At 42.6% G+C, this 16,363-nt stretch overlaps 1 protein-coding gene across 1 annotated transcript; it reads left to right on the forward strand.

Moving 5' to 3' along the window:
* The first annotated feature begins 282 nt into the window (after positions 1 to 282).
* On the forward strand, positions 283 to 7,049 carry LOC109043057 (uncharacterized). The gene is made up of 2 exons (XM_019060089.2): positions 283 to 301; positions 6,060 to 7,049. The coding sequence occupies exons 1-2, from the start codon at positions 283 to 285 to the stop codon at positions 6,800 to 6,802; spliced, it is 762 nt and encodes a 253-aa protein (XP_018915634.2). The 3' UTR covers positions 6,803 to 7,049.
* Positions 7,050 to 16,363: the final 9,314 nt, after the last annotated feature.

The raw sequence follows: 16,363 nt of genomic DNA on the forward strand, positions 1-16,363 counted from the left end.
TTATGAGATCGAAAGAAAAATCAGGAAACTTTTCAGTCAAATAAGTCAAAAACTTTATCGGTAAAAATTCAATTTACAAGTGGAAATCTGGCAACATTGAATTATAGTTACGTTCTTTCGAGAGGGGAACGACGATTGGTGATACGCAAAGAATGTTTTAGCGAACTCGCACTAACAATCTAAGCAATGCAATCGGTTAGGCAAAAGTAAGGTTCAGAGATCAACGCTATATCCGCCTAATCATGATAGGTAAGCAACTTGAAGCATGAGGCTCCTCAAATGATGACTGATGAGTGTCGAGGTGAGTGCTTGATTAGGGAAGTTTTTGCAAATGAGGTTAGGTTTGATGAGCCAAGTGGTTCAATCTTTGGCCACGAGTCATCATTAGAGGAATCTATGCGTTGACTTCCGGAAGTATAATTTTTACAGTATGGGAGACAGTGGCGTAGCTAAGAATTCTTCAAGGGAGGGTCCACTTACATTATTTTGTGTACGTTCTTGATAATATTTTACGTGTACCCTCCAAAAGTAAAAAAAGGTACAATTAACGAGGCTAAGGTGAGGGGGGGCTGGGACACCTCCCCCTTTGTATACGCCACTGTGGGGGAAGATGGGTGGGTGGGTCTCTAAAGTATATTGTCTCCGGGTACATTTCATAATATTGCTGGATTTCGAAACATATCTTCCAAGCGTAATGTAGTCGCCGTAATCGTATAGTATCTCCATCCGATACTGCATCAACCCCAAGAGGAGCCCACTCTGCCTTCCTCCGTAAGAACAGCGTAATTTAGATCCGAACTTTTGGTGAGTACGGGGTTTCCGCTTGCGCTGCGTCGCTGCGTTCGTGAGAAGACGAGATGAGCCCTTGTGGCCGGAGGGTTGGACCTCGCTGCTTTGAACTCTGACCAAGTGCTACCGAGGGGAGAGTCCCCCGGGATCGAAACCCACCTTCCAACCCCAAAATTAAAAAACATCCTCCCGCGACCTTGCAGTGACTCTCAAAAATTCATGAATAGCAGTCCAAGCGTTCCCCTGCTAGGCGAGAGCGTGTTTAATCAATTTTTGCAATTTCGAAATTCAATACGAAGTGGAGTCGCAGAGTAGATCGACTTTGCCTAATTACTCTGCATTGTTATCGATAAGAGCAGTGAGAAAAAAAATTACTTTTCTTCAAATTCCACCAAATCTACAGGGATGAAAGAACTTTGTGCGTGTGATCCGAAGTTCGGGTCTTATGGATCTCTAAGGTTTTCCGAAGCAGCCGAAGCACTTGAGCTATGTGTGACCCAAACTTCGGCAGATGTATCGTAAGTTTTCGAGTGCACGATCCGAAAAAACTCATTGATTCATAAGACCAGAACTTTGGGTCTCATGCACGAAGTTTCTTTTCTCCGTGTAATTTAAATAAACTAAATTTTATTTAAACAGAGAAATCCACCCAACTTGTAAAACAGGAGGCTTGTTGGAGAGCAGCAGCGTGAGTGTTGAAATTGGTAGACAAAGCGATAGACAAAGAAGATAAAAGGGTTATGGAGAGATCCTATCGGTATAAGCAGGTGGTTGTATTGGACATAGGAGGTAGGTAAGAGACTAACTAACGGCAACCCGCGAGAATCTCTATCATAGTTACTCCATCATTTTCTCCCTTAGTTTATAGGAACCACCCATTTCAACTAATCGGATCGCTCCATACTCCCTATATCCCCTTAGTCTATAGCTTTGTCAATCAATTTCAACAATCAGTTCGCAGTTGTGCTGTCTCTGACAACATATAAGTATGTTGACATCATCCTACGAGAGAGCAGCTCGTCTTGCAATATATCTTGTGTAAAATGGTACCCTCTTCTGCCTACGTCGAACCTTAAAAATTGTTGAAAATGTTGTTTAATGTTAAAATGTTGTTGTTAAATGTTGTTAAAAATGTTTTGGAAGCGTAACCAAGTGATACCTGAACGAGTGCACATGCGGGTGTCTTGCCTAACACGAAATAAGTTCGTCGATTCTGTGCAAGAAAATTCCGATCCTTTTTCATTATTCCAAAAAGAAATGAGCCAATTTTATAGCTTAAGATGTATGTAGAACACATTGCCGACACAGAAGAAAAATCAGGGAAGTTTTCAAGAAGTACATTGACTAGTTTTACCAGGGAAAAAACAAAGTACAACAGGAAGTCTGCAGCACCGCAAACGAAGATACGTGGTTCCGCACTTTGACCATCGATATTTTGTTGTTTTACGGAAATTCTGCTCAGTTTTTTGCGGCAAATTTTCAAAGAAAATAGTTTAAAAAAAGACGAAGGACTATACGACATTTGGTGCGGAACCGATGATCAGACCCTCTTCGGAAATATAAAAGGTGACGCAAGATGTACAAAGTCGAAAAAGATATGCGTAATTCGGTACTTCTATCATCAAAATATTTCCTCTGCTCGCCCTTGCACTCAGATCCATCGTATCGAGATTATGGTTCGCCAATTTTCTCATGAGAAAGTACGATTAAGGATATTACGAGAGGACACAGCAACCGTCGTACCTTAACCCGGGAGGACAGTGAAAACCGATGGAAGAATAGACGGTAACGGAGACGTATCAGGGATAGCGCCGGGCGGAACAGGTGAATTTAAATAAACGTGTAGCCACGCTCCCGAGCGCTCAGCGACGAGTTTTTCGCATTCCTTTTTTTTTTTAAAAGGAACGTGACGTGCCCTGCGTCCGCACCCCTTGACCGTCGTCCAGTCCCGGCGAGGCTCCAGGGAGCGAAAGGGCTGGCGCGGAAGAGGGACCGGGGGAGGGGGAGGGGGCGCGATCGAGCGGGGACAACGTTGATTGGCGAAAAGTGGAGATGAAAAATCGATTTTTCGTTTCTTGAGAACATTGATATTTAATGATACGCTGGCTGCAGGAGCCCGAGCGCGGAGTCTGAGACTGAGGATAAAATGAATGGATAATTGTTAAAAGGGAAGACGAGGGGCGTCCGGAGGAGGGAGTCCGGCGGGGGCGAAAGGGAAGGGATGAGAAATAGCCGATAGAGCTTGTAGTTAGAGAAACCAGGGTCGCTAATATGTAGATGAGCTCGGGCCAAGCAAGGGCCGGCCGAGGACCGAGGAGGAGGCGAAGGGGTTCGTATATTGATCACAAGCAGAATAGCCACCACCTCCGACGCAACCGGCACCGGGAACGGGGCAACGGAACGGGAGAAGGTTTCTTATGCACACTGGACACAGCTCTCCGCGATCCGAAGCTCGGTCTACTCTGTATGCAAGTAACACGCTTCGCCCCTACGCCCCCCTCCCACCGCCCCCCCCCGCCCGAGCGCCCCTCCGAAAGCCTCGCCACCGCACGGCCACCACCCACCCCCTTGCCGCTCATCTTACTCTCCTTTAGTCTTAGCCCCTGGGGTCCTTTCCTCCCTCCGCCACCCTCGCCCTCGGCTCGGCCCTCTGTCATCTACCCCTTTAACTTTTCACTAAAATAACTTCGCCCCCTCCGAGCTTAAAACTCCTCGACTCAATATATTTCTATATTATAAACTTTGAAAAGTGAAAACAGTATCTTTTACTCGGGCAACTTTTACTTCCCCCGTGTTTTTTTCCCTTATTTTGTTTTCGCTTTCCGGCCGCGCCTCGCCCCGGTCCGGCCAGTTGTCATTTGCGAAATCCAATTCCGTGAGATGCAGCCCTCGCCGCGGCTCCTGCCTTCCATTAAGTGCCTTGAAAATATCCTCCGAAAAACTTCCGCTCTTATCGTCCCCCGCCCGCCACTCCGACCCCACCCCCTTCGCTCCGGGCCGGGGGTGGCTCCGGTGACAAGCGCCAAACATATTCATGGAAAATGATAATGTTATGAATGTAAACAACGCATCTTTAAACTCGAATCGTCCAGCGAGGTTATTAGAATATTCCCTCGCACCTCACTCGCCCGTCTTCGTCCGGTGAAAAATTGTTTTCCGTTCTTCTTCGCGCTCTCTGATTCCCTCCTGCGTGGAAACGTCGGGATCGGGTTCTTCGAGTTAGCCATCACTATCTCTCAGTGCGAATTATTTTCGCAGTTAAAGTCAATCGATTCATGATAAGCCACTGTTCCCTATATGTTTTCAAACACCTGGATTGTTTCTCAAAACATCTTAAGATACGTGAAAAGGGATCAACGTTTACTTAATAGGTACCCAAGTATAAAAAGGAACATCGATTCCTGAGTAATACTGGCAAACAGGGTGTCGGATTCTCACTCGATTACAAACCCATCATGTACACACACACTGAACAAATGTTTTCTTGAGATATTATTTTGACTAAAAGCGTCGTTTCTTGTCGATTTTTTTTCAAGAATCTGTGCGGATTCAACTCAACATCAGTTTCTTTCAGTTTAAAAAACGTCGTTTTGATATCGTTGAGTATAATTTAAAAAAACGACAACATAACAACGTTTCTTTAACTCAAAAAATCTGACTTAAGTTGAATCCACACGGATTTAACTTTTAAAAAACCCAAATTTTGTCGGCAAAAAACGATGCCCCAAAGTTAAAATAATACATAAAGAAAAAATGTTTTCGATGCAAGCAGCAAATGAAGCGTAATGTAAATAGGAGGAACTGAGAAAAGAGGTTTAACATTGTATTTCTCTATCAGACTCACGGTTGAAGATAATGTCCAATGCCCAATTTCACATTTAAAGTATTTTTACCTGCCTAAGAATTTTTGATTGGAAAAAAGGTGCGGCTAGTGTTGCTGGTTAGGCTTAAACTACTTTCAACTCATTTTCAACCAAAATATGACCTGGTTCCTTCCAGTGGTGGAGCGTGATAATCGACCATCGATATTATCCCTTGTGAAGCTACGGTAAAGAATCGATTGTTAAGGTCTTCGTTGCGTACACTCTGTCGGTTTTTTTCCATAGATTTAAACGACGGATCAATCGATGTATCGCAAAGCACGCCACGTCACTGGTTCCTTCCAGTGGCGTGGCGTGAATTGCGATACATCGATTGTTATGCCATTTAAAACTATGGTAAAGAATCGATTATTAAGGCGTTCGCTGCGAACACTCCAAAGTATTCACCTCCAAAGTAGGAACGACGAATTACTTTGGGAATATTTTTTGAAATGTTTAGGCAAATAACAAAACAAAGGAAAATTCAGAAAAATGTAAATTTTTTATGACTAGAAAAATGGAAAATTTACAGATCCCTCCTTCATGTCCTGTATGCATTATGTATCTTCCGTTCTGGAGCATCTGAAAATTCAATATTCTGTTTCCCATCACTCCCAAAATGCACGTATCATTTCCTACTCGCCCCAAAATAATGTCGATCCTTGAATCCTCTTTTATGTGCCTTATGACTTGTACCGGGCAGATGATTGGAGCGATTAAATGTGATATACTACCTATACTATTTACTATAGGGGGCTCTGTCTCATGGCCGCTACGCGTTTTCAAAGGCCGCTTCATACTCTTCTTACTCCCCTTCCTCACCCTATCCATTGAGCGTCTTGAAAATGATTTTACTAGAATTTTCCCACTTACGGACTTTGAACTCCAGCCCATCGACCGTCTTACTCTCCTTCCTCACCCCGTCTATCGAGCGTCTTAAACATGATTTTATTAGAATAGGGAGGATTTTAAATTTTCAAGAGTAGTACAATACGTCGTTTTCCTCACGTAAGAACGTAACTACATTTCAATGTTGTCAAATTTCCTTTCGTAAATTGCATTTTAACCAGAAAAGTATTGGGCATTTCTAACTGAAAATTTCACTGATTTTTCTTCCGATTTCATGCAAAAATCAGACAAATTTGGATATAAATTGCACACTTCCATTTTTGTAAAATAAATTAATTGTTGGAGTCAATTTGGCAACCTTGGATTGGAGTTACGTTCCTTCGCGCGGGAGACGACGAATACTCCTTCTGAACAGGCCAGCACGGTGCAGAAACAGAAGTAACCGAAGTTAAAAATTCATAGAGAGACCGCGAGTAGCCACTTAATTAAAAGTGTCAAAGAAGACGAGCGGCGGCGCATTGATATTCAAAATCCATATTCTCTCACGGTCTTGACCAAAAGTCGAGCGCGCTTTTTGGCACGGGGCGCAGGGAGCGGGTCAATGTTGGACACGTTGCGGGACGTGCCCCGACCCAAAGGACACCTCTGGGCCCCCCTATATAAGCCCACCGGCCCAAAAGCAAATCACTCAGTACTCACAGTTCTCCCAACCAAACAACCATGTACACTCTCACCATTGTTCTGTCCGCGTTCGTCGCTCTCGCCGCCTGCGACAAGGCGCCTTACCCACCCTCCGGCGCCAAACCCGCCAAAGCCTTCCTGCTACCCCTCAGGCAGCCCGCCGCGTCCGCCGCCTACTCCGCCCCTCAGTTCGCCGCCCCAGTGCTCCCCAGTTCGCCGCCCCTATCTACGCCTACGCACCGGCCACCGAGGAACCCACGAACGCCAGACAAGAAGTCGAAGTAATCGCCACCCCGGCACCCGCCCCCAAGGAGAAAGAAGCCGAGTTCGGACAGTACTACATCCTCTCCCCCGAGGGTAAACTCCAGAAGGTTGAATACTTCACCGCGGAGCAACCCCAGTCGGAGTTCGCCCAGAAAGCTCAGCAATACAACCAGCAATACAACCAACAATACAACCAGCAATACAACCAGCAGTACAATCAGAGGAGCGCCAAGCAGCAGCAACAATTCAAAGGTGCCGTCTCCAATGTCCAGTACAAGGACGTCGAGCCGATCTCCGCGCCCGTCTACTCCTACACCAACGTCCCCGGCCCCCTCGTCAGGATCCTTCGCAGAGTCTAAGGGTTCTAGATCGAGACGCCTTCAATGTCGTGTGATACCGAAAGATTTACCGGGAGAAGCACCGGTTACCGGCGATTATTTTCTTCGAGTTTAGAAAGCCGGGATCGCTTGTTCTCTCCTCGTGAGTGCTTCCGAGACTGTCGTTGTTCCCTTTTCCGAATGTGATCCTCATACAGAGTTATTTATTTCCGTTGTTATTTATTTGCGAGTGAGAATGTATCGTGCTAAGTATTCAATAAATGTTTGCATAAAATATCTGTGTCTCCAGTCTTGTCTACACCGTCATCGTTTGATTGATTTAGGTATGTTCGGTTGAATTACCAGTATCTCTTTCACATGTATACATTTTGAGGCTTAATCGCAGAATATTTATATTCATTCTTTTCGCCTCTTTCAACTTAAAATTGAACCTATATTCTACCACACCGAAAAAAGAAAAGTGGAATTGCTTTAACATTCTGAATGTAAAAAAAGTGTGCGGGAAGTTATAAAATACCGAATTTTCCGCCACAGCAGTTAGTTTTACATCTTGGCATTGCTAAAGTAACTGCTATAGTGGGTAATTCAGCATTTTATAAGTTTCTCGCACAAATTTTTTTTACCTAGAATGGTAATCAACTTCATTTTTTTCGGTGCATGTTTAGGATAAACATCGTATGAACATTCGATGTTGCACAATTTTTCCCCAATAAGATAATACTCTGCAATGCTTTAAAATTTTTCTTTCAAACTTTTCGAATAATTTCTTTCCCACATTTTCCTGCTAAATCTGAAAATTTCAAAGAAAAGTACTCATTATTTTCCATCAACATATATTCTATCGGAAAATATTTGGCAGCATTGAAATCTTCCTCACAACTGCATTATTGTTAAAACTTCTATTGGTTTGGAAATACTTTGAAGACCACATCAAAATCTGAAAATGACAAATCCCGAGCTTTAATTTAAATGCAAACAATTTGTTCATTATCCTATTTAATTAGTTTTGAAATTATTTTTAATCAAAATTAAATAAAATTGGGTATGCTTAGATGCATGGAATTTTATTACACAAAAAAACAACTATTTCAACGCACACATACCTATGGATTTCAGCTTGCGCCGTCATTAACTCATTACACTTTTACAAAAAATGCTCACACGAGCATCTAAATAACTTGATAAAGTACACACGATGGAACATAAAATTAATCATGAATTTTAAAAAAAAACTTAATACAGTACATGGGAATGCAGCTGAAAATTAACACAATTGAAAACTCGAAAATTCCATGCATCTACGCAAACCCGGTTTTAGTTGATTTTGTAACCAAATGAATGAAAAATGCAAACTACCATTAACGATTTGTGATAGCTTAAACACTTTAGAGTTGTTGGAGGGAGAAATAAGTTTGTAAAATGTGAACGAAACCACAAATCTACCTTAAATATGGTGAAATATTCAATTTTTTTTAAGAAAAATATTCAGTGACTTCTCAGTATGCAGTCCAAAGCGAGTGTACTCAGCCCGATTGTTGAAATTGGTAGAAAAAATCATAGAGAAAGAAGAAAAAGGGATACGGAGGAATCATAGTGGGGGTAGCGGGTTGTTGCAATGGACAAAGAAGGTTGATAACAAATAAACTAATGGCAACCTACGAGAGACTATACTATTATTCCATCATTTTCTCCCTTAGTCTATATAGGAAGTAACCATTTCAACTTGTAGGATTGCTCCATACTCCTTAAGTCGTTTTTGTCTATCGCCTTGTCTATCAAATTCAACAATCAACCCGCTGCCGAGAGAATCAAAGGGATACAATGTGTTGTTGCCAATGAACTGAGTTAGAGGTGCTGAAACGCATGGCTATCACCTCGCTGACCTGCGAAAAAGTTTGTCCGAGTTTGGAGGTTAAAGGCGGCTTAGGGTCTCCAAGGGTCCAAGAGCGCCCGCTCCTGACCGTCATCTTATGAAGCCCCAGATAGAGACGGCGGCGCCCAGCTTTCGCTTTCAATTAGAGGATAACTTTAAAGCTGCTTTGGCGTGCCCAGCGCCTGATGAAAGCATTGAAATATTGTTTGTTGAGCGCCACTTTTCCTTCACGAATGTTGCCAAAATTAGAGATAAATTCAACTTGAAGGGATTTGGATCAGTGAAAATTTGAATTTTTGCCGGCCAGGTTGGCCGAAAGGTCAGTGCGTCTGATTCTACACCAATTGGTCCCGGGTTCGAATCTCAGTGGGTGGCGACAAATTTTCACGGAACTGACGAGTGGATCTGCAGAAACAGATTTTACTCGACCTTAATCCTTGAGAATTTGAAAGCCGGAGCATGGATGTGCCAAATCCCCCGGATGTCTACCGACAATAAACATAATCTCTGTATTAAAATTCATGTCTATATAGATGGCTGTAGATTGCTAAGGTAACAAATAAACAAGAGTAGAAGCCCAATAGACTGAAAAAAAAAAAACTTTGAATTTTCTATTGTGTCAGGCTAAATTTGTATGTTCGACGATTAGGGTTTGTTGCGGTATGACACTCGTAAGGGGCCCACTCCGTATGGGGAGAGAAAAACTAAATATAATGGGACTGTCCACAGGAACAGGGGTTAGGGGTCTCAGTGTCGAAAACTCAAACTTTTCTGGCAAAAATATTCTGCCGTGCTATGGCGAATCTTTGTATGAAAATTCGGAGGTTGTGTTTATTGTGAAGAGATATATGTATATTTGAGAGAATTATGAATATATACCTTTGAATTTTCGGAGACGCTAGATTAAAATTGTAGCGCTGGGTACAGGAAGGACATTTCTTGACTGCAGTGCCTCAAGATCTCCTCTAACGTTTTATTCATTATATAGTCAAAGCAAAGCGTAGTTTGTCGTAAGTTTTACTGAAGTTTTTACAATTTTACGGTGCTAAAAACGTAAGATGTCAAAAAATTAACCGAATAGTTTCCTCGTCTCTAAAACAAAAGTTAGCACTGGAGATTCTGGAACACTGCAGCCAGAAATGCTCTTTCTACATTCAACGTCTCAAATTGAGGATGAAATTTTTAGGAAAAAATGCATGATTTTCACCGAAAATCTGGTTTGAACCTATCAGCAGAAATTTAAGAAAATCCCGATGTCCATGCTGCGTTTTTTCTTAGATCGGCATTGTAGTAAACTAACCACTCTCTGAAGTAATCTTTGCAGAACTTTTTTTAGCACGTTTGACGTGTCCTTCGTGAAATTTCAATGTGGAAATTGGTCTTGTAGTGCTGCGATTCCTACCAATCCAGTGGATCACTCCGTGATAATAAGGCTCTTTTTCTCGTGAACGGTCTCACTTGGTTAGGTTAGGAAGATTTTTTAAAACACCGTCAATTTTGCAAGCCCTCCCCGTCAGCGCCACAAAGTGCCATCAGTGCCAGCGTATTGGACGCAACAATTCGTGCCGAATTTCTGTGAGTAATACACGTCGATGGGTAAGGGAACAATACCGCTTGTCTGTACATCCGCCTATCTTATTTTGCAGGACGAGGAAGAAACTTCGCCATTTTAGTAATTTTGTGGTTAGATTTGCAATTTTTTTCATAAATTACAGCGTCTTTACATAGCTCCCATGCGGCATTGGAAAAAAAAGTAAAAATCATTCAGATTACGTATTCAATACTGAAAATCGCTAACTTATTTTCGCCAAAATTCTCAGCTAGGTGGTATTGGATTGCATTTACAAAAATAAAAATAAAAATAAAATAAATAAAAAAAAAACCAAGAACATTTCAATGTCGCCGAGATTGTGCAACTATTTTTTACTTTGCAAATGTGAACTGATAACATGAAACAAAGTTTACCAACACTCTCAATAAACTATGAATGCAATGCAAAAATTACCTTTGTAAGTATAATTTTTTGCATGATTTCAGTATGCAAGGAATGTAAGTTGGACAATCCTAGCAACCGTGGAATACTTTTGGTTCTTTTTTGCAAAATGCAGTCCTATTGTTCCTCAGCTCCTCGATATCTGAAAAACCATGGCGTCTCCCTACCAAGCCCACTTGACAGGAGCCACAGATCTGACAAAATTACCATTCCCTCTTTACCGCGGATGGTCGATCGCAATTTTATTTTAATTTTTTTTTTTTGCCACGCGCGGAGACGGGGCAACGCGGCGCTGCGAGGAGTGGACTTTCGCACATCCAGTTGAAAATCTCGAAACTTTTCGAAGCCCTTGTGCTTTAGGGGGACGGGGGGGAGGGGGGGCTGAGGCGACTGTGTCGGTGTCCAGGCGCGGCGGATAAAATCACCCGCTTTTTTAACTTCACTTCATCCGCAAAAGGTTACTCGCCAAGTAGACGTTTCACTTGCACACTTTTTCCCCAGCAGCCTCCCCCCCCCCCCCCCCCTCGCCCGGCCACTTGTCCGCCTTTGAATAAAATCCGTTTTCGGCTGTTAATTGCTCCCACCCCGACGCGAGCGTTTCACGCTTTTTAGTAACTCGCTGGACGGGGAGTTTACACCCTTGTGAAGCAAGAAAAATTAATACAACTCTTTTAGAAACTTTTGGTATTCTTGCCGCTGCTGTCGTTTCTGGAAGAATGGATAGCGCCTATGATGCTCGCCTCACCACCACTGGCGATTCTAGCAAGCGGGCAGCACTGTTAATGTAATGCTTATGTACATATCAGATACAACATGGTCTTTATACAAAATAGGAAGGAGAGCAAGAGATATGACGCGCTTTGACGTCGGCGCAGAGATACAACTATTCGTGCTTGATGGATGTCCATGTTGTATCTGAAAAATTGAAGGCGCGGCGGCGCGGGAAGTGGATGCGTAACGCTCCGCTCTATGCTGCAAGTTAGGTGTCGCTGAGATTTGGGAGAAAAGTTAAAAACGAGCCTAGATTGTGTCTTTCCTATCTTCGGTTGTGTTGCTCACGTAGCCCTTGAGGCTTGAAGCGCCACTATAAGAAAAAAGACAAATAGAACAAAGAAAGGACGTGAGTTGATTTCGGCGCAGAGATACAACTATTCGTGCTTGATGGATGTCTGTGTTGCGTCTACAAAATTGAAGGCGCGATGGCGCGAGGTACGAAATCGCATCACGCTCAATGCTCTATGTTGGCAATCAGGATACATGGCCCAGAATTATCAGAACAATAAAAAAACGAGGCAAGAATACGACTTTCTTACCTCCAGCTGTGTTGCTCGCACCAGCGCACCTAGCATCAGTATAAAAATAAGTAGCAGTGGTGGAAGTAGTGGTAGAAAGAGTTTATTTTCACCTGGTGCCTCGACATCACAAACGGAACAAACAAATCTAATAGCTCTACAGAAAATGTCACCTCCTTTAGCGAATGCCTTTTTTTCCGCACGTGGTTACATCCCTAAGCATTTCACGACCTTCTCATAAACTTTTAAAGAGAGTTTGAAATTTCATCTTAAAGTTTCATTTGATAGGAAAATTGAATTTTGAATCTCTATTTATGTATACAGGTACTCTAATAGAGCACCATAGTATACCAGATTAAACATTGTAACACGCGTTTTATCATCAAACTTTCATGTAGAACACATATAAAAATCATCTCAAGTAAAAATATAAAAAATTTCCAAAGTCGACCCATAAGTAATGTAGTTAACTCGTGTACCATTTGGTCGGTAGTTAGTGCCGATAGTCACTTTGACTTACATTCATTTTGAGTTTTGGAAGTTTGAATTCAGATGATTCTAACGTAAACTATAAACGCTATTTCTCACTCTTATCAATTAAACTGGCTCATGCAAATACCACAAATGTGCTCTCTTCCAAACAAAACCAAAAAAATCATCCAAAAGACTAGAAATAGTTTGGATGATTAAAAATCGACTGATTTTATTCCTACTACATTAAAAGGGTATTTTTCATTTTCATGTTAGGCTAGTGTTAGGCAAGACAGTCGTAAGTGCTATCCTCTGCATGCTTTCGTGGTTGCGTTTTGGACCACACAACAAACACATTTTCAGGTTAGAAATTGGCAGAAGAGGGCGGCACTTTAAGCTCAATTCACACTATCAAACTTTTCATCCAACTCTTGGATGCATCTTGTCGAATGAAAAGTTGGATAGTGTGATACTGACGAGAGAAACCGACAATTTGATGAAAAATTGAACAGAAAGTTGAACGAAATCTTCCGACCGACATGAGCCGAAGCTTTATTTTCGCGAACCGCAGGCTGATGACGATATCACACTGCAAAGATAATTTGAATCAAATTTTTTTGCGTCCAACATCTCATCCAATTTTTCGTTCAATTATGTCGGATGAAAAGTTTGATAGTGCGAATTGGGCTTTTCTTGGAAGCACTGGTTTCATTGGCTCTCTGGAGGAATAATGTCACTTACTGCTATCTTGCCTGAAACTGTCATTTTTTGCGCTCTTACGGTTTTCTCATATATCGACGGTGTAAGTTGGCAATCACATAACTCGGTTTGCGACGTCGCAGACTTCCTGTCATACTTTATTTTTTAAATGGAAAACTACTCAACGCAATCTTTAAACTGTCATGTTTTTTTTTGCTCAATGCGAAGAAATTCTGCAAAAACTTCACAGAAATATGTCAATTTGTTCTCCTTTAAAACAAATTGACGTGAGGCGGAGATTTTCAGACGAGTTATGTGATTGCCGACTTTCACCGTCGATATGTCTCGTTTTGATACAATTAAGATGAATTTTGCTGTTTTAGCTATTTCAGGGGTTTCATCTAAAGAGAATTAGACGAATTTGAAGGAAACTCGATTTCGAAAATTTAACAGTTACTGCTCTCTTGGCTATGACGAGAGAGGAGCAGGGAGTGAATCGGAGATGGGGGATGTCGTCGGCGGCGCGGCCGGGGCGGCGGTCCAAGCGCGAGCGTCCAGCTCTAAAGTTTCAATCTTGGCCCCGGACCTGGCGCGGGCTCCAGATCCGTTCCCCGGGCGAATAATGTATGCAAAAAGGGAGGCGCTGAGGCACTGGCCCGCGCTCGCGGCACCCGCGGCCGGCGAATCGATCGCCCGCTCCGCTTCGGCCAACGCGGGCGCGCTGCGATGACACCGACTAAAAATTTCACCGATACTTGAGCTACGCCCTCGGAGGAGGAATATTTACATTCCGGCATATCGCTCCTTTTAATTAGCGCCCTAACGAACGGTCCAGCGTCTCGCATCCCCCTCGCCCTCATCCTCGGCCGGAGCCAGGACCCGAGTGGGGGTTGGGGGCGGGGGGAGTTTAAAAACAAGAGAGGTCCGAGCGGCGGACGCGGAGGGGAGCCGGAACAAAAGGTGGAGAGAAAGGGGGAGAGCATGTGCGAAAGGGAGCAAAGAGAAAGTCCGAAGCTCTTGGACGAGGTGCTCTAAGATAAGTTACACAATAAGTAGGGGCGGCGGGGGCGGGGACGGGGTGGTTGGGCGTAGGGGAGGAAGGGGGAGGTTGTCCGGCCGGCGCGGCGTAACGGCGTAATGCAATTAAAAATGGCACGCATGGCAGGCTTGGACTAGATTAATGCGTGAACTGGCTATGGTCGTATGGATTTTCTTCGACTTCCCCGGTTCGGCCCCTCGTCCAGTAATAAATCTCAAGCAGCTCAATTCCGTTACATCGATATGTGACGCATTCCGCTGCTTTGCGTTATTTAAAGTATGTGTTTGAGTATGCGTTGTGTGTGGAACCCTGGTCTGACAGACGCGGGTCTTTTGGATTCCCACTTAGGGAGTTTTGAAAATAACACACCTGTGCTATGGCTCAGGATCAGTTGGGGATCAGAGGAGATCAGAGTAGAGAAGAGATCAGAAGGAAGAGAAGTTGAGGAAGAGAGGGCAGACGAGGGAAGATGATAAAGATCATGGGTAAGAGGAACAAGGTAAAAAGAAAGAGGAAGATGATGGGAAAAAAGACGAAGGAAAATATATTTTCCATCTCCTCCTTTCTCTTTTTGTCCTGCATTCCCCTTTACTTTTTCTCTCGCTTCCTCCTCTTCCTGTTTTCCTTTTTCTAACTTTTTTTCGGGTCATTCTTCTTCTTCAGCTTCTTTTACTACCTCCTTTTTCATATTTTTCTTCTTTTCTTCTTTTCTCTTCTTTTCTCCTCCTCTCCTTTTCTTCTTTTCTTCTTTTCTTCTTTTCTTCTTTTCTTCTTTTCCTTCTTTTTTTCTGTTTCTTCTGTTTCATCTGTTTCTAATTCTTCTTTTTCTAATTCTTCTTCTTCTGTTTCTTCTTCTGTTTTTTCTTCTTTTTCTTCTTCTTCTACTTCTGCTTCTGCTTCTGCTTCTGCTTCTTATTCTCTGATTTTCAAAGATATTAGTGAGGAGCCCTAAGCTATTGCACATATGTGTTTTATGTAAGGACCTGAAAAACCCTATGTCAGTGGAGCTAAGGATGATGCATGCTGAGCTCTGAATACAAATCGCGTAAGGCGCACATTTGCCTCTTCTTCTCCTCGCGTCGGCGCCTTAAACGCCCCACAGCCACAGCGAGGGGTCTCTAATTGAAGGGATTGACTCGGTACCCAAATGAAGCAGACACGCGCTCAGACCACGGGGTTTAGTTTAGATTTTCTCAATAAATTACTAGAGCGGGTAAGAGTTTAAGAATCTCGAGATACATTTTCCCATAACAAATTTTAAGGCAGACATTGTTAAAAATGCTTAAAAATTAGAGGACAGTTCCATGATATTGCCAAAAAAATTATTTCGCCTGAAAAAATTACACGTCTGTAGCAGAGGAGATTTATTAGGCAAAAAGTTGATACTCGTATTACCTTCAATTTTGTTCTGTGCTCATCGAATTCTAAACGAACTTTTGATGTGAGCAATTTTTATTCTCATGTCATCCTGAATTTCTTACCTCATCAAGGAAAAATTCTGTCATTCTGTCGCATTCACCTATGCAGCAGCAATCTACCCATACCCAAGGATCATTAAAAACTTATATGATCTCAGCAACTCGATCCAATCATAAAAAATACTGCTTTAGTCCATAGGAAACTTAATCGACTCTTTACCACAGCTCAAACGGGGAAATATCGATAATCGATCATTCACGCCTCGCCACTGTGCTACAAAGCGGTTTGTACGTATATGTAGGTATCATGAAAGCTATCCTCAATAACGATGTGTCAATTTCAACCATTAGAATTATTGAAATTGATCAATACTAGGTTGGTAACCTGAAGGTGTTCCCGCAACAAGCATACGGGCGTGCAAAGGTGCTATCTAATGTTACTCCTCATTTGTGATTAACTTAATTCACCTTACTGAAAAATTATTTAGCTCTCAACTCAGACATCACAACAATTTTTCTTCCTAGTCCAACCACCACGGGTCTTTTGAGTCTAAGGGCCCAGGTTTCCTATGAACGGGTGGAATTAAGTTAGGATGGTACCCACAGGAGTTTTGAAAAAGGAAAAAAAAAGAAGAAGAAAAAAACAACAACATGCAGCATGGCATGAAACAAAGAAATATGTAAAACATAGGAAATTTTCGTGAAATCTTTCATGAAATTTCACAAGGATGAGAAGCTTCTGAAAAATATGAAACATTCATATCAGTGGCAGAATATGCAGCCCGCTCATTGAAACA

Source organism: Bemisia tabaci, chromosome 1, assembly GCF_918797505.1.
Source record: "Bemisia tabaci chromosome 1, PGI_BMITA_v3".
NCBI lineage: Eukaryota > Metazoa > Arthropoda > Insecta > Hemiptera > Aleyrodidae > Bemisia > Bemisia tabaci.